Below are 17,312 nucleotides of genomic sequence, written 5' to 3' on the forward strand. Positions count from 1 at the left end.
CCAGAATCAGTGTCAGGCCCAGCTACATGCATCCATGGGGGCCACGGCAGACCCTTCCAGCTATAGGTCAGCCAGGGATGGGACATGGCCACCAGTGAGCGGAGAACATGCTCCACTCGCCAGGCTCAACTTTGTGCCACTCCTCATCCTACCTTTTTGTCTCTCTGGGGTTTTATTTTCAGTCCCCTGTGTCTGGTGAGTGAATAAATGAGTGCCTAGAAGAGCACCTGGCATACAGCAGGTATTCAGTAAATACTGGTGGAATGAGTAAATGAAAACAGGACTGAAGGAAGAGACAGACTGACTGATGCGCGTCTATTTATTGGCACAGGGTCCTCCAGGGCCAAGACCACTCCCTCCCCACACCCTTTCCTGTAAAAATAGACTCTATCCTTCACTCTTCCTACTCTATCTGCTTTCCTGCTTGGTCCAGGGAGAATCAGTCACCCCCTAAGACTTGTAACCCCAAGATGCAGGGCCTAGTATCCCTGACATGTACACACATCCCCGCTGAGCCCAGGGACCCTGGGAGGCAACAGGAAGGTTTGTAAAGGCTGTTGGACTTCCACTAAGAGCTGAGCACAGGGGGTCTGTCAGAGAGGGCTGGCAGCAGTATTAGGAGCAGTGGCACGAGGAACATGGAATAAAGGTCGCCCCTGGGGGCAGGGCTGAAAGGAGCTCCGTCTATGCCCAAGGGAGCAGTGAGTAAGCCTTGGGGAGATGTGTGGGAGGCACATCTGCCGGGCCCTGCGTGGTCAGCAGGCACAACAGGCCCTGTGGCCACCAAACCCACTGAGCTGGGGACCTAAAGAGGTGGACCCCTTCTTGTGGGAGCTGGTGGCCCCTGCCCAGGCCTCCTCCAGGCAGGGTGGCAAAGAACATCACAGTGAATGGTGGGGACTCTGCTGGAGGCAGGGGCACCCCCAAAGCAGAGGCACAATGTGGAGGCCGAGGAGGGACTAGGACTCATGTCACACCTATGGTGTGGTGGGGCAGGACACAGCCCAGCTGGCATGTGCCTTCCCTCAACCCCAGAGCAGACAGCCTGGCTGGGCAAGCTACCCCAGGCTCCGGCAACCGAGCTGGCCATTTCTCCCCCGACCCAGGTCTACCACACCTCACAAAGCTGCCCTGAGTTCATGGGGGAGCCGACAGGGCAGCCGAAGTGCCGCAGGAAGTCACGGGAGTTGGAGAGAGTGCCCAGCACGCGGAAGCGGGCAGGGCTGTGGGGGTCGGTCACCAGCCCCTCGTGAGAGCTCTCGGGTGTGCGGACCGAGCACCACACCTGCAGGCCAGGACAGACACGGGGACACAGAGTGTCTAGTGTGGGCGAGGCCCCTGCCCCAGCTGCAGCAGAGCTATCCCAGGGACACGTGGCACCACCACCCCAGCCTCTTGGCTCAGGAGGCCTCAGGACGCAGAAGAGGGCTTAGCCAGCATCTCAGCCCCAAGGCCTTGCTATCAACACCAAGGGAGGAGAAGGCGCCTGCCCTCTGAAATTCCTCGAAGGCCTTTCAAAGCTGCCTGGACACAGGGCTGCCCAGGATGGACGTGTCTGAGGGGAAGAAGTCCAGCCCCGGAGACTGCCTGCCATAGTGCAAAGTACCTGGAGACCTTGCTGAGTCTGCCACTTACTGTCTTCCTGGGTACCTCTGTCCCCGAGCTTCCTCCTCCACAGCCACCTCACAGGAGCATCATGAAGATCAGTCCTGCTCCCTACCCCCTGCCCTTTGAGATCTGCAAAAGCCTCCTGAAACCTCCCTCCTCCAGCCTCCTCACGTGCTTTTGTGGGCCCCACAGGAGGCTGACCATGAGGCCCTCCCAGACCACTTTCCACACTCCCACTTCAGCCCCATTTCCCAGTCCCTTTTCCTGCATGCCCCAGACTTCTAATGACATGCCTGGGAGGTAGTGGGAGAAGGGCAGACCCCTGGCCTCCCAGAAGGACAGTACCTGGGCAAATCCCACAAAGAAGAGCTGGTGGTTGGTGAGTCCCACAGCTGGCAGCTGCTGCTCCTCCCCATGCTTTCTTAGCCATGCTTTGTAAGCCTGGGGTTGGGAACATGGGTGGCAAGCGTGTTGGGGCCTGCCCTGCCCCCGCCCCCAGAAGAGGTGAGCCTTAGCCCTCAGAGGGCCACTCACGTTGTAGGCAGCCTTAAGCCCCCCATTGTCAGCAATGTTCTCCCCCAGTGTCTGGCGCCCGTTGAGCTTCTCCCCGTTGACCTGGTACTGGCTGTACTGCTCCTCTATGCAGGCCGTGTGGTTCCGGAAGGCTGCCAATGACTCATTCTGCCACCACGGCCGCAGGTTCCCTTCCTTGTCATACTCGCGCCCTGAGGAAAATGAACCTTTACATCCTACTGAGACCAGAACCCAACCCTTGGGGGCACCAGTGCCCCCATTACCTCTCATCCACAGACCCCTCCCCCTGCGCACCCCACCTCCCAGCTAGGGACCATGGGGCCTGCTCCCAACATCTCAAGGTTTTACAGGAGCCATGAGCAATTCTAGGCTGGAGGACACAATTGCGTGGACCTCTACCTTGGTCATCAAAGGCATGTGTCAACTCGTGGCCCATCACCACACCGATGCCACCAAAGTTCAGGGCCCTGGGAGGTGAGGAATGTTGAGTGAGGGCGTGGTGGAGGGACACCTCAATCTCACCTCCAGCCCTGCTCCCAGCTCACCCGCAGGCCCAGGCCCCAGCACCCAGTCCCTCCTGCCTCAGACACACTTGGGGTGGTTGCAAGCGTAGAAGGGGGCCTGCAGGATGCCAGCAGGGAAGACAATTTCATTCTTGGTTGGAAGGTAGTAGGCGTTCACTGTCTGCGGGGTCATGCTCCACCTGGGGGAGGGAGAAGCTGAGACGGAGCCTGACTCTCCTGATGTCCAGCAGCCTGACCTACATCCTACCAGAACCTGGTGCCTCATTTGGGATCCATCTTGCCATCCCCCTCTGTCTACTCTGAAAACTTCCCCCACCTCTCCTGCTGCCCCAAGCATCAGCAGCTCCCATTCTTACTGGTCTCGGCTAGGAGGCTTGCGGAGCTGGTCAGCCATCACCTTAGCAGAGAAGTTGTACAAATTCAACATGTTCTGGAAGAAGGAATCTTCAGACACTTCATACTATGGGAATGGTCAGAAGTAGAAAACAAGTGAGAGAACACATTAGAGAAGGTAATAGTCCCAGTTTGGCTACTAGTTAGCAGCTTTCTGAGCATCAGTTTCTTCAGCTGTAAAATGGGTGTAAAATAGCTAGCAAATAATAACTTGTCAATATTATTTTGCAGGCACTTTATTTTTTTATATACTGTCTCCTTTGATTATCACAACAATCTTATCAGGTAGGTGCTAACAGGACCCCCTTTTACAGATGAAGAAACTGAGGCCCAGAGAGGTTATATAACTTGTCCAAGGTTACAGTTGGGTAGAAACAGGTTTGACTGCAAAACTCTATTTGTAAACACTGCATTCTGCTGCTGTCCAGCCTGCAGCCTGGCACAGAGCCAGCATTTGCCTCTGAAAGGAACCAGCAAGCACCTCTTGCCCTTGCAGTGCTTGAGCCCTATGCCCCACCCCACCTCCACAGAGCTAAGGTTCAGTACTCACAGGCAGGTACTCACCCCATCATAAACATCATCCAGCTCTTTGGGCTCCAGGATGAAGTCCGGGAAACCAATCATATCATAGATGGCATCTGCCTGAAGAGACCAGGTTAAGGATTTCCCTCCCCAGGCCCCCCCCAAAACTGTATTCTCCATCCTCACCTCCAGATGGCGCCCCAACCCCGGCCACTGCTCACTTTCTCCTTGGCTGCCTGGCGGGTCTTCTCATCCATCCAAACCAAGTGTCCCAGAGCCTCCTCAAAGGCGGCTCGGATCTCGCTGATCATCCCCTCTGCCTGGGAGGGAGGGTGCACAAGTCGGCCTCCCACACACATTAATGCATCCTTGTCCCTGTCCACCCTGGTGCTCCATCCCTGTCCTTCCAGACTCTTGAAATAAGGCTGAGCATCCAAGAGGATGAAAAAGACACGTGATTCGTGAAAGCACTGGGACTGTCATGGTTTTTCTCCAAATGAATCAAAAAAACTAATAAGTTAACTGAATTAACATAATATAGTGCTTTGATTTTTATCTGATTATAAAAGGCAGGCATTAATAGCAGAAAACTGGAAAACTGAAAGGAGTCGAAGAAAATAGATCATTTAAAAACCCTATCCCTCAGGGACTTCTCTGGCAGCCTAAGTGGTTAAGACTCTGCACTCCCAATGCAGAGGGCAAGGTTTTGATCCCTGGTTGTCCTGCGTGACACGGCACGGCCAAAAAAAAAAAAAAAATCCTATCACTCAGAGATAACTCTAATGTTTTGATTACCTATTTCTAGTGTCTTTCCCTGATGGGATATTCATATATAATATAGAATTATGTTGTGCAACATATATATATATATATATATATATATATATATATATATAAAACCTTTTTTTTCACTTAACAATCATCAGTTTAATGCTGCCTTATAATCCATCCTAGTCACAATTTGTTCTTCCTGTCCTCTATATTGGACATTTAAGCTGTTGTCATTTTTGCCTATTATAAACACTGCCATTTACATCTTTGTAGGTAATAAAAGACAAATCATGTTTCTTTTTCACCCTCTCCAGATGCTCAGCCTTATTTCAAGAATCTGGAAGAACAGGGATGGGGCACTAGGGTGGACAGGGACAAAGGATACATTTTTGCCTATTATAAGCAACACTGCCACTTACATCCTTGTAGGTAATATCTGAAGCACAAACATTATCATCTCCTTATAAATAAATAAATATTATTTTTCTAATTATATAGGTAACATAACTCATTGTAGAAAACTTGGAAAATACAGAAAACTTATAAAAGAAAAAAAAAATCCCTCATAACCCCAACCACCGAAAGTAATCACCATAAATTCCCTCCCAGTTTTTTCCCTGTTGTTGTTTAGTCCTGAAGTCGTATCCAACTCTTTGTGATCTCATGGACACCCGCCAGACTCCTCTGTGCATGGGATTTCTCAAGCAAGAATAATGGAGTAGACTGCTACTTCCTTCTCCAGGGGATCTTTCTGACCCAGGGATCAAACCTGCATCCCCTGTATTGGCAGGTAGATTCTTTTATCACTGAGCCACCTGGGAAGCCTTTTTTCCCTTTATGTACATACAAATAGAGGCAGTGAATTTTAACTAAAATGAAGGGTAGTGTTGGAAGGACCTTGAAAACTCACAATTTCCTTGCTCTGCCGGTCAAATGTGGCTTTCACAAAGAGGGAGCCCAGAGCGAAGCCAAGAGCGTCATCGGTGTTGGAGATGCAGGTCTGCCACCTCGGTGTGCAGGACTGGAAGGGGAAAGAGTGGGTCCCTAGAGATGGCTCTGCCCTCCAGTCTGAGGGTCTTTCTCTGTCTCTGGGGCCAGCCCCTCTCAGCTCCGCACATCAGAGCCCTGGGTTTGGGGTGCCATCTCTCCCTCAGACTCCAGGGAAAATGAAGAGCAACACTGCAAAGCATGCGAACCCCAGCAGTGAAACCTCAGGAGGCACATGTACGCTGCCCACTCTGTTCTCAGCACTCTCCTCCTCTTGGTTTCTCAGAGGCCCACTGGGGTCCAGATGTTTCTTACCCAGCTGTACATCTCAGTCTTACATCCAGTCAGTCCCACATGCCAGAAACCTGGGAGTCACAGGTTCCTGCATCTCCACATTCAGTCTATCACCAGATTCTAACTCTGCTTCTTAATCATCTCCTCCACCCACCCTTTGCCACTTCCCTGCCCTATAACACTATCATCTCTTGTCTGAAGATTTCAGTGGCCTCCTAACTAGACAGTCCAACTCCATTCTTATCCCCCTCCCCTGTCACTCCCCACCATCTGTCTTCCATTTAGCTGCAGAATGATGACCTAATATATAAATCCAACCAGTTACACCCCTGCTTAAAACTGTCCCAGGTTCTCCATCCCTGAAAGAAAGGCCAGGCTCCCTAGGCCCCCATTCAGGTCCCTCTATGGATCACCCCAGGCCAGCCTCACCACCCTCAGCCTCTCGGGTGCCCTCTCCTCAAAGTCATGCCAGAACACAGGCAACACCACCACACTCCTCCTGGCCTCTGGGATCTGCACATCCTACTCCTTCAGCCCGGAATGCCCTTCTCCCCTCCATTACTCCACGCCCCAGGTAAAATGTGCTACCCCACCTCTGTCCTACATCACAAAGAAGGTCATTCAGCGTGAGCACCCCAGAATATAATGTCTGTTTACGTATCTCCTTCCCCCACTTAACAGGGCTTCTTGAAACTGAGAACGGCACTTATTCATTTTCTTCTTCACTCTCATTATCAAAGTTAGTGCCTACACATAGCGTGTACTGGTAAGTACTTCACTTATGTGAATTCAGTCCTCATAACAACCCCACAAGAAGTTTCTGTTTCTCCAACCCAGAAATGAAGAGACAAAATGGTGGTGGAGATATGCTCAAGGTCCCATGGGCCAAAAAATGGAGGAGTTTGGACTGAAACCTAAGTTAGCTTGAATCTCAGTCATGTGCTCTACATGTAAATTAAATGGTGTCTGACACACAGGGGTTGTGAAGCATCAGCCTGACTGGATTGGAAGGTGAGAGCAGAGTTAGAAAACCCACCTTCTTGGTGCCATAGAGGGTCTCCAGCAGCTTTTCTTGTGCAGACTCAAAGCGGTGGTCCAGGCTTGAAGTTGTCTTCTGTACCAGGTTCCAGATCAGATAATTGTTCAGGACACTGGTATATAAGTGACCAGAACATAAGATAAAGGCAGGAACCATTTCCGCCCCCACAAAACCAGCTCTACCAACATGCAGATAACAGGAATCCCTTAGAGTCATTCATGGGCGTTCTCCCAGAATCCCTCTCTCTGATCCTGGGACCACACACCTGCCTGTAAAAGTTGGGGTGGAGCAAGGTATGGGAACAGAGACCACAGTGGGCCCCCTGAAGCCCCAGCTTAGGAGAATAGCCTGCCCAGAGCCCTGAACCCCACCCCAGACACTGTGGGCTCCCCCCAACCTTGGCTCTGTGCGGTTGATGAGTTCCGACACCTGCTGCAAATAATCCGTCCCATACACCACCACAGGCTCAGAATCACCCAGCTCCAGCGGTGACAGCAAGAAGGACAGAAACTCCAGCCAGTCCATGGAGGGTGCCAGGGCCTGTGAGCAAAAAGTCTCAAGCCTCCCTGCCCCTTGGCTTTCGGCAGACCCCTCCCCACTGGTACACTGGAGCTGGGAGCCCCTTCCATCACCACAGCAACAGCTACCAGCTGCTTGGTGGCCCCTTCCTAAAGTAAACCCATTTTAAGGCCTAAGTGTGCTTCAATCTGGGAACTCTGTCACTTATTATACATGGAAAACAACCATCTGTGATATTTAGTTGGGCTGCTGCTGCTGCTAAGTCACTTCAGTCGTGTCCGACTCTGTGCGACCCCATAGACGGCAGCCCACTAGGCTCCTCTGTCCCTGGGATTCTCCAGGCAAGAATACTGGAGTGGGTTGCCATTTCCTTCTCCAATGCATGAAAGTGAAAAGTGAAAGTGAAGTCGCTTAGTCGTGCCTGACTCTTAGCGACCCCATGGACTGCAGCCTACCAGGCTCCTCTGTCCATGGGATTTTCCAGGCAAGAGTACTGGAGTGGGTTGCCATTGCCTTCTCCGTTAGTTGGGCTACAGATTTTCAAATATTTTTCAAACAGTTGGATCAACTCCCCAGACACCATGCAGGGTCCCTACATACCTGGCCTCTCCTCCAGAACCCCCCTTACTCAACTTCTTCATAATCCAAAGACTAAGAGGTTGATACCTGGTGCAGTAAGGGCCTTCCAGGGGATGCTTCCATTTCTCTTCTGACTGTTTTGTGGGCATCTTGTACAAGTTGTTACAGATTTTTAACATAATCCCTCTATGCAACCCCAGGCAACATGAAAGGGACCAAAGGGTGGCCCAGTGGGGGTGCCCTAAAATGGACACTATTTTTCTTTCCAGGATAGCAATGGTGCAGCCGGGAAGCTCAGAAACAGCAGGGAAACAAGGAGAGGACTGTCTGTCTCAGGCAGACAGCACAAAGGGGAGCTGGGTGGCCTGAGCTGGGGGCTGACCCCTTCCAGTGGTGTCAGTTCCTTGCCTGCCCCACCTGCAGCTCCGCGATGCTCATCTTGTGGTAGATCTTCTCCTCATCCCGCCGCTGGTCCTGGGGCACCGTGATGTTGGCCAGTTGTATCTCCAGCTCCAGCACCTGCCGCATCTGCTCCCGCGTGGAGGTTGGCTGTCCGCCCAGCAGCATCCCCAGCTCCTCCATGTAGTCCAGGTAGGCAGTAAGCACCTGTTGGGGCCCCGAGTCATGCTCAGAGCCCAGCAACAAGTCCTGCAGGCCGAGAGGACTGTTCCGGCCGCTGCCCCTGTGCACCGTCTCTTCTGTGGACCTTCCTCAAAGAAGCTCTCTGAGATGACCCTCATCGTTTCTGCCATACTGCTTATCACCATCTGCTAGGATCTTTTTTTATTTATTTGTGCCCTTGCTCAACATCTGTTTACCCAAGGAAAAGGTAAATTCCAGGAGAGCACCATTCCAGGTTATAGAGGAGTATTTCCCACTGTATCCCAAAGGCCTGGAAAAGGGCCTAGCACAGAATAGGCTCTGTCCAGTGGGTGGCCCTGCTTCCCATATCCCTCTGCCCTTCTCATTTCCTGAAGCCCTTCTACTTTTCCCAGCCCATCAGTGACCACGTGCCTTCACTTAACAGCTGGGTGGGCCCCATGGAGGAATTTGGTCTACATTTGGCTTTCATTCCCTTCTACCTCTCATCCTGCCAGACTTCAGACTTGCTGCCTTCCCCTCTGGCCTCCAAGGCGGAAGAAAACACAGAGAAAAAATATGTAGTGACTCCATGTATGTACATGTATCAAATTCTCTGCTGGGGCTTTACATATATCTCCCGCCTCCCCCGCCACCAGAGCCCAGGCAACCCCATAAAGTGAGTACTAGGTTCCGTTTTACAGACAACATGACTTCTTGACTCATACCATCAACGAGCAGATGGCAGAGTCCAAATGTGACCCAGGCTCCATGACTCCAGGGCCACAGCCCCAGCACTGCTTGGGCTCAGAACAAACTCATGTCGCCTCAGCCCCTGCTGCCACATGAGCTGCACAGGAGCAGGGGCTGTGTGCTCTGTTCTCCCCTGTGTTCTCAGGCTCTAGCACAGCATCTAGCACATCGTAGGTGCTCAATAAATATTGTTGACTGATGGATGAAATCCTGTACACAGACCCTCAGCCCTGCTCAGCACTGACTTCCTATGGACCTCCAAGGGACCACTTTCACTTTTGCCCCACCCTGGGCTCCTTTAACTGCCAAAGGCCATCTCTTCTTCCATTCTCTGCACTTCGAAGTATCTCCCTTATCCCACCTCCCCTCTTCCTTGCTGCTGATGTCAGAAGAAGTCTGAGTACCAATTCCAGTCATCCCAGCTACTAAGGGGGATGTTTGGTTCAACCAGTGATCTTGCCAACCCCTCCCCAACTCACCCCTCTCTCCCTACCTCCTTACTTTCTGCTTAAGACTTACTTTTGTTTATTTATTTATTGGCTACACCATGCAGTTTTCAAGATCTTATCTGGGCTGCTGGCATTGGAAGCATGGAGTACTAAACACTGGATCACCAGGGAAGTCCCAAGACTTACTTTTGAGACTTTCCTGAACTCTGCAGATAAGATAGGATAAGAAACCTCTGGCACTGCAGCTTCCCCAAGATGTAATCACAGACTTCCTACTCAAGAAAACTGCTATCACACTAAAAGCTGAGTCGACCATGTGGTTCTCTCCTGAATTCTCAAAATTCCTTCCTCCCCTGACTCAGGTGACATGAAAACCACAAATCTGTTCCACACCACTCCCCACTTTTGAGATTCTCTTTCCATTTCTTTTGGGATCAATGCTAAACTTGACCCATAGTGTTTATGTATAACAGGACTCTACCAACCTGTCCAGAAGGACTTGGCCCACTCTCCCCTCCCACTCCCCTCTCTAATCTGTCAACAAGACATACCCTGTCCCCTCTCAGAGCTTTTGCATCAGCCGTTTCCTTTGCCCAGACTCTCTCTCTCTTCTCCACAGCCTACCCTCACCCTAGGACCAGGCTGGCTCTCTGTTAAAGGACTCTCGGATTGCCACACTTCTCCTCTAACAGCAACTGTTCACAGGACAGCTGCGTGCGTCCTGTTTCCTGCCTTCTCCACTGAATGGCAGTGTCTTGTTCACCACATGCTAGCAGAGGGTCTGTCTGAGGGATGCTTAGTAATGTTTGGGGGTGAATGGAAGAAGCACAAAGCCCTTCCTGGTTGCCTTGCTCCACAGAAGTCTCTCTTCCTCTCTCTGCCTCTTGAAATACAAGGATCTCCTTCTTTCTAGTCTCAGTCTTGCCCTCTCTCTCACTTCTCCTAAGCCTTTGTCTAGGCTTTTAAGGAGAGGCCCCTCAAGCCTTTGGCTCCCTCCAGGCCTGTACTCTCTTCAGGACCCCACTCAACTTTCATACTTGCCTGCTGACCTCTCCAGAGAGATGGTGCCCAGCTCCCTCACACTCACATCGCTGAAACAGGCAGCTCCCACTTCGAGTGTCTGCCACATACAGAATCATATACCTGCACCCTCCTACTGTCCCCAAGCACGCAATGAAGTAGATGCTATGATCCCCATTTTTCAAATGAAGAAACAGCCTCAGAGACCTTCATCAACTTGCACCAAGCTGCCAAGCTGGGATTAAAATCAAGGTCTGACTTCAAAGTCTGTCTCTTCCTGTGATAGCAACACCCAACCCACAATGTGCTTGAAACTGGTTGTCCCTGTAAATACCCCAGATTCTCTACGGACCACTCCATCCCACCATCATTCTGGCATACAGCCTCAACTATCTTTATCTCTTCCTCTTTCATCTCTTCTCTTCTAACATCCAGGCATTAACAATTCATGATTTGGACTTAATTATGTCTCTTGTGGGGCTTCCCAGGTGGCACTAGTGGTAAAGAACCTGCCTGCCAATTCAGGAGACTAAGGGTTCGATCCCTCGGTTGGGAAGATCCCCTAGAGAAGGAAATGGCTATGCACTCCACTATTCTTGCCTGGAGAATCCCATGAACAGAGGAGTCTGGTGGGCTACAGTCCACCAGGTCACAAAGAGTCAGACATGACTGAAGCCACTTAGCACACACGTATGTCTCTTGCATCTTCCCCTTCCTGATTTTCCCTCTGCCACTTCCTCCATTTGGGTCCTCAGAGACTCAGAGCCTGGAGTACTGCAGACACTTTTGAGTAACTGATCTCCAGGCTCCCTCTCTTGCATCTACTTTTCACACCCAGCCAAACTGCCTTCCCAAAGCACTGCTCACTGGGGCAGTCCTGGTTTGCCCCAGAGCATGCAGTGGCTCTCTGGGGCCTATACAGTAAACTCAGTGTAGCACTGCAGGTCCCCTCAATAACTAGTCCCTACCCACCTTTCCACCTTCTCATCTGCTTTGAGCTCTACACTTTGCCAAACTGGACCCCTTCCTGTTGTTCAAACACACCTTAGATTTTCCTTCTTTAACACTTTTGTTTAAACTCGGCATGCCCTCACCCAGCCCGAGATATTCTGCAGGGCCTGGCTCAAATGCAACCTCCTGAGGAAAACTTCTCCAGCTGCTGGATCTCGCCTGAGCCCTAGAGGCCCCTCTTGTGAGCCTTGCTCTCAGCTATCCAGGCCCATGAACCCATCTGCACTGAAAGCATCCTGTGACAGAGGCTTTGAAGTATACACCTCACAATGGGTACCTGTAAGTGTTTTCCTGGAAAACTAAGAGAAAGGAAAGAAGGAAAGAAGAGAAGAAGAAAGGAGGAAGGAAAGGGTAGAAAGGAGCGAGGGAAGAATGCAGGGAGAGGAGAATGAAGAGAGAAAGAAGGAAGGGGGGGCTTCCCTGGCAGTCCAGTTGTCAAGACCCTGAGCTTCCACTGCACGGAGTGGGGTGGGGGTGTTGGGGGAGTCAGGGTATTGAGGGAAGTGGGCACGAGTTCAGTCCCTGGTTGGGGAACTAAGATCTTGCATGCCCACACAGTGGAGCCAAAAATAAATACATTAAAAGAAAAGAAAAAAAAAAAGAAAGGGGGTTGGCTGGGAGACAGGATGGGCTCACCTTCCCCACTCTGACCCTGAGCAAAAGGAAAAGTAAACAGGGATCAGCCCAACTCAACAAGGGTGTCGGGTGGATATTCTGAGAATCCTCCTTACTTTCTCATTGGCGGTCCTGTTTAGGTAGTAATCTCGAGAGGGTAGAAAGAGCCCAGACTGGTCCACCTGCAATAGTAAGATAAGCAGTGAGCCCTCCCCCTGAAATCTGGACTCTTGTGCAGGGAGGCCACCCCAGCCAGCCCATCACAGGGGAAGGGAGTGTGGCCTCAGCAAATAGTCCATAAGTCCCTCCCCGCCCTTCCCCAGCCCAGTACCTGGATAATATTGCTGTTGGAACTCTTAGAGTCGGCACTGACGTAGACAGTAAAGAAGGGGGTGGCCCTATACGTCCCTGCTACTGCCTTCAGCACCTCCATGAAGTTGTCCTGGTCCCAGGGCCCCGTAACGTTCCAGCCACCAATCTGAGTGGAGACCATGGTGGCACCTCTGGCACAAGGCCCCCAAAGCTCTCTGGGGCCACATCCTCTCCCAAGGCCTGTCTTGCTCCCCCACCCACAGCCTACCCCAGGAGCCTACCTTGTCAATGAGGTCTCGCAGTGGCTGGGCACCCAGCTCCTCGATGCGCTCCACCTGTAAGCAGGAGAGGTAGAAGCGCTGCGTCTTCCGTTCAGCTTCACTGCTGGAGTTGAAGGTGGTGTTTTCTGTCAGAGAGAACACAGGTCTGGGTGGCAACCATGCTAACTGCTGAGAGGGGTCTGGATCCTTGCTTGATCCCTCTCCTTGTCTTCTCAAGGGGGCACTGCTCCTAATGTAGACATGGGAAGACTGTCAACCGCAGCAAAGCAGAGCTTCCTATCCCCTGTCCAGGGAGACTCTGAAAGATCTCAAAGCCCAACAGATTCCCTGGTGTCTACAACCCCTCAGCGATGCTCCAGTGCTCAGAGAGTTCCTTCACTGTCCTCAGAGATCTGCTCCCTCAACCCAACTCCACCATTCAGGAGCCCCCAGTGTCTGCATCCCTATCCCAGGAGGGCTGGCAGTCATCCCCTTATTCATTCCTGGACATTTATTGAGTACCTACTAAGTGCCGAGCCCTGTGCTGGCACGAAGCACGTACCTGATACAACGCTTCCCTGGTAGGCCCACTCACCAAGCAGGTGCTTCAGGATGGCTTGATTCTGGTCCCAGAGACTGTTGAAGGTGTTCCAGCGAGAACGCCCATCAGGTAGAGGGTTTCTCCGAATCCAGCCTCCGCAGGAGAACTGATAGAAGTCCTCACAGGGGCTCACTCCACGGTCCAGGGACTCCAGGATTTTTCCAGCCACTCGAATGCAGGCCTCTGTGAGGCAAGTGCTATGGGATGGGTCTGTGGCAGGGGACATGAGGGGTGGGGTGTGGGGAGGGTAGGGGACAGTCAGTTGGTCTGGGAGAGGCAAATGCTTTGCGATGGGCCATGAGGCCCTCCCTCCCAACAGGGAGGTTGGGAGCCCAGAGGACAGCTGGCAGAGGTCTCCTCCCATCAGCCTCCAGAGTCCCCACAGCTAGGAGGGCTAGTGACAGGAGTGGGAGTACCTACCTCTGTGGTACTGGACCCCCAGGGCCACCAAGCAACCCAGAAGCAGGGCAGCCAGCAGTAGAGAGACACCAGCCAAGACCATCTCCAGCTGGGTGTGCAACCCCAAGAGGCGACTGGTCCTCTTCCGGAATCCCGCCTGGGGAACAGAGGAGGACCTGGAGTAGCAAGCTTCAGGTGGGCGACCGGACGACAGAAGTCCTCCTGGAGGGTGAAGGCCCAGGCAGTTTCCAGAGCCATGGAGCAAAGACTGCTAACAGGGTTAACTCGGGGCACAGGGGCAACGAGGCAGGCTGAGTTGAGCCCTGAGCCTGTTTTGTGCAACGTCATGGCTTAGAGTCGCCTCACCCATAGTCCTAGCGCAGAGGCCAGAGATGGAGCTGAGGTGGGGGCAAGTGACCCTCCAGGGCAACCCAGAGAGCTCCTGGGTGTGCCGGGCGTCATGCCAGGGCTGGGGGGCCTGGTGAGACAGGGAAGACCCCCTTGCCCACCTCCACGGCGTCCGGGGAGGCCCCGCCCTCTACGGGGGTCTCGGGAGCGTCTTCATCCCGCAGCGTGGCGCGTTTGTACTCCACCATCTGCCAGACAGTCGGGGCGCCGACCCAGGTCAGGCAGAGAGGGCTGCGCGCCCACGGCCCTGCCCCGGCGCCCCTCGCCCGGCCGGGCCCCTCCTGCCTCAAGTGCGGGGCCCCTTCCCTCCAGCCAGCCTGGGTCCCTCCGACCCCCGCCCGTCAAGTTAGTCCGCGAGCCGGAGCCGCTTCCCAACGCCGCGGGCCCCTCCGCTCCTTCCACCCCTGGTCCTCTCCCCCGGAGCCCGGGGCCCGCACTCACGTTGTCGCCGCCGCCCAGCTCCTGCAGCGCGACGCTCATGCTGGAGTCGGGGCCGGCGGCACCTTAGGGCTCCCGGCGGCTGGCTCTCGCCCAAGCCGTGGCCTCGGCCCGGGTCCGGCCCCCGCCGCCGCCGCCCCCGCCGCCGCCGCCGCCCGCCATCGCCACCGCCCCCGCCTGCCGGCGCCCCCCTCCCCCCGCGGCGCGGCGCTCCGGGTAGGGGTGGGGGAGGGGAGGAGCGCGCCGGCCGCGCCCCGCCATCAGTCCGGCGCCCGGTCCTGGCTCCCGCGGCCCGCCCCACAGAGCTGCACCCAGCCAGAGCCACCCGCCCTCCAGAAGCTCCGAGTTTCCCTCCCCGCTTTGTGGTCAGCACCCCATCCCAGCAACACCCTCTTGCAAGCCTCCCTTAATTTACATTTCTTTGACCCAGACCGAAAACCCTTCTCAATCCCCGAAATTGCAGGCCCTCCCCATCCCCTTCAAACACCTTTGAGAAATTACGCTCTCAGGGGAACGTCTTCCCCCAGCTGTCCGCACTGCCCCTCTTCAGCCAACACACACAGAGCAGCACGCCCGAGGTGACCCACATTCAGGGTGTCAGCACCGTATCTATACAGGGAGCACATAGACCCAAAGTGCACAGGCAGGCACTCAGCCCAACACACGGTCCACAAACACACACACACACAACACCACGCACAGACTGCATGTTCACACAAAAGGTATACACTTACCAGGCACCCAGAGACAACGTGTGTTCTGCCCTGAGGTTCCGGACACACAGTCAACACACACACACACACACACACACACACACACACAGTGCTTGGGCAGCATACACACACTGCGCACACTCTGAGTCCACCCTTACACGCTGCTTCAAGACTGCACTTTTACTTTCCAAGATAATTGTTGTCATCAGATCATCTCACAAAGGGAGGGTTACAGATGGTGACAAATCGGCAGGGAAAAAAGCAGCCATGACAGATATTTAAAGAAAAGACGAGCTAACACTTCTAACTTGAGAAAAGCAAACCACTTTATTTGGGAGGTTTACAAGAAAAAAAAAAAAAAACACCAAGCAATATTTAACTGAAAGGCAATAGTGTGGCGTCTATGCATCTGCCATCTGCCTTCCATATTGTCATTCCTTAATCAGGCCTGGTGGTGTTGCAGTCTGCTTCACTGAAGAGTGTCTGGTCGTTTGTTGTTTTTTTTTTTTAAAAACACACAAATTTTTTAAAAGTGCCTCATCCTCATCCCACCTCTCTCGGATTTGACCTGAGAAGGCTTGGAATGGCAGCAAATCCACACCCGTGTCTTGACTCTAACCTCAGTTCTCAAACATCTTGCTGTGAGCATCTCGAACAATTTTGAAATGCTCTTGTGGCTAAGAAAGGGTAGATGATGTACGACTGAGAAACTGCTGGATTTCTTTCTTTTGGCATTTTTCACCCCAAAACTGCATGTTCTCAAATAAGAGGCAGTACAGTGTCATAGTTAGGATGAAAGATTCTGGATCCAGGCTCAATTTCCTCTCTGGTAAAATGGAAATAAGAATAGTACCTATTTCAAAGGATGGTGGTGAGAATTAAATGAAACAATACTTGTAAAATTCTTAGGACAATTTCTGGCACATAAAGGGTACTCTCGCTGCTATTGTTATTGTTGGTGTAGTTATTATTAAAATCCTATAGGTGGAAATGAGAATTGTATGGCTGGAGGAAGCCTGTTCTGTTTTCCAGATGGGAACATGGGTTCTAGGTTAATCAAGGGTTCCCTGAGTAAGGAACTTTCTCATCCAGCCGCACTGTGGTCTGCAGCAGCACAACCTTCTCCTGTCCACACGGGACAAGTCTCTGGAGTTCATGTTCAATAAGATGACTATGTGGCATCACATTGCTGACCTCTCCCACTTCCTCCAAGCCTGGATGGAGGGAAACATGGCCACAGGGTCAGTCCTGTCATATAGAAAATCCCACCATGACATGGCCATGTGAGTAGAAGCAAACTTCTGTATAAGGACTTTCCAGCAACAGACTCATAGAAATAGTCCCATGGCTGTTGTAATACCATGCTGTAAGTAGCAAGCTTATATAGCACTGTGCCATGGCCAGCCACTGTTCCAGGTATTTTTACATCAACACACTCATTTATCTTCATGGCACACAAAATGGCTTATGAAGCCATTTTGTAGGTGAGGAAACCGAGGCATAGAGAGGCTGAGATACACAGCTAGTGAGTAGTAGAGCTGAAATTCAAATTCAAAGCCAGGCAATCTGACTCCTCTTTGGAGAGCAGTTTGGCAATATGAATCAAAAGGAGGACATACTTCCTCCCAACATTAGTTGCTAGTCTTCTGCTACATCTTCTCTGGAAGAATAAGGGGAAGCACATAGTTTTCAAGCCAAACAGACCTGGATTCAAATCTGGGCTCCATTCTTTATCAGGTATATAATCTTTATTTGAAAGCTCTGACCTTTCATTCTTCTTCATCAAGGTGGGATCGTTTCTACTCAGTGTATTGCTGTGAAAATTAAATGCAACCACGTAAGAAAGAGGCTGGTACTTCTACATACAGTATTTCCAGTTTCACTAGGTTTGGCCTAAATGGATATTTCCTTTCCATGCCTCTTTCATAACCCAGATAGTTCATCAGGTTCACAACTATTCCTGACTACATGTTAAGTGCCTTAT

General features: G+C 52.2%; 1 protein-coding gene across 4 annotated transcripts in view; it reads right to left on the reverse strand.

Annotated features, from left to right (window-relative positions):
* Nucleotides 1–301: 301 nt before the first annotated feature.
* The window catches only part of LOC102404191 (endothelin-converting enzyme 2), a 32,896-nt gene continuing 15,885 nt past the window's right edge, over nt 302–17,312 (reverse strand). Inside the window, exons 1-19 of one of the 4 annotated variants that reach the window (XM_006056710.4) lie at nt 14,619–14,769; nt 14,279–14,365; nt 13,791–13,926; nt 13,365–13,580; nt 12,791–12,915; nt 12,529–12,675; nt 12,314–12,379; nt 8,188–8,376; nt 7,070–7,212; nt 6,670–6,784; nt 5,263–5,373; nt 3,803–3,901; nt 3,624–3,701; nt 3,023–3,126; nt 2,735–2,845; nt 2,542–2,609; nt 2,143–2,333; nt 1,954–2,049; nt 302–1,285 (exon numbers count right to left, since the gene is read on the reverse strand). In XM_006056710.4, the coding sequence (XP_006056772.1) occupies nt 1,109–1,285; nt 1,954–2,049; nt 2,143–2,333; nt 2,542–2,609; nt 2,735–2,845; nt 3,023–3,126; nt 3,624–3,701; nt 3,803–3,901; nt 5,263–5,373; nt 6,670–6,784; nt 7,070–7,212; nt 8,188–8,376; nt 12,314–12,379; nt 12,529–12,675; nt 12,791–12,915; nt 13,365–13,580; nt 13,791–13,926; nt 14,279–14,365; nt 14,619–14,657 (2,298 nt within the window). In that variant the 5' untranslated portion in view covers nt 14,658–14,769 and the 3' untranslated portion in view covers nt 302–1,108. Of the gene's footprint in view, nt 1,286–1,953; nt 2,050–2,142; nt 2,334–2,541; nt 2,610–2,734; nt 2,846–3,022; nt 3,127–3,623; nt 3,702–3,802; nt 3,902–5,262; nt 5,374–6,669; nt 6,785–7,069; nt 7,213–8,187; nt 8,377–12,313; nt 12,380–12,528; nt 12,676–12,790; nt 12,916–13,364; nt 13,581–13,790; nt 13,927–14,278; nt 14,366–14,618; nt 14,770–17,312 lie in introns of those variants that run through there. The other 3 variants (XM_006056705.4, XM_006056712.4, XM_044944091.2) reach the window with 3 other exon arrangements.

Source organism: Bubalus bubalis, chromosome 1, assembly GCF_019923935.1.
Source record: "Bubalus bubalis isolate 160015118507 breed Murrah chromosome 1, NDDB_SH_1, whole genome shotgun sequence".
Classification (NCBI taxonomy): domain Eukaryota; kingdom Metazoa; phylum Chordata; class Mammalia; order Artiodactyla; family Bovidae; genus Bubalus; species Bubalus bubalis.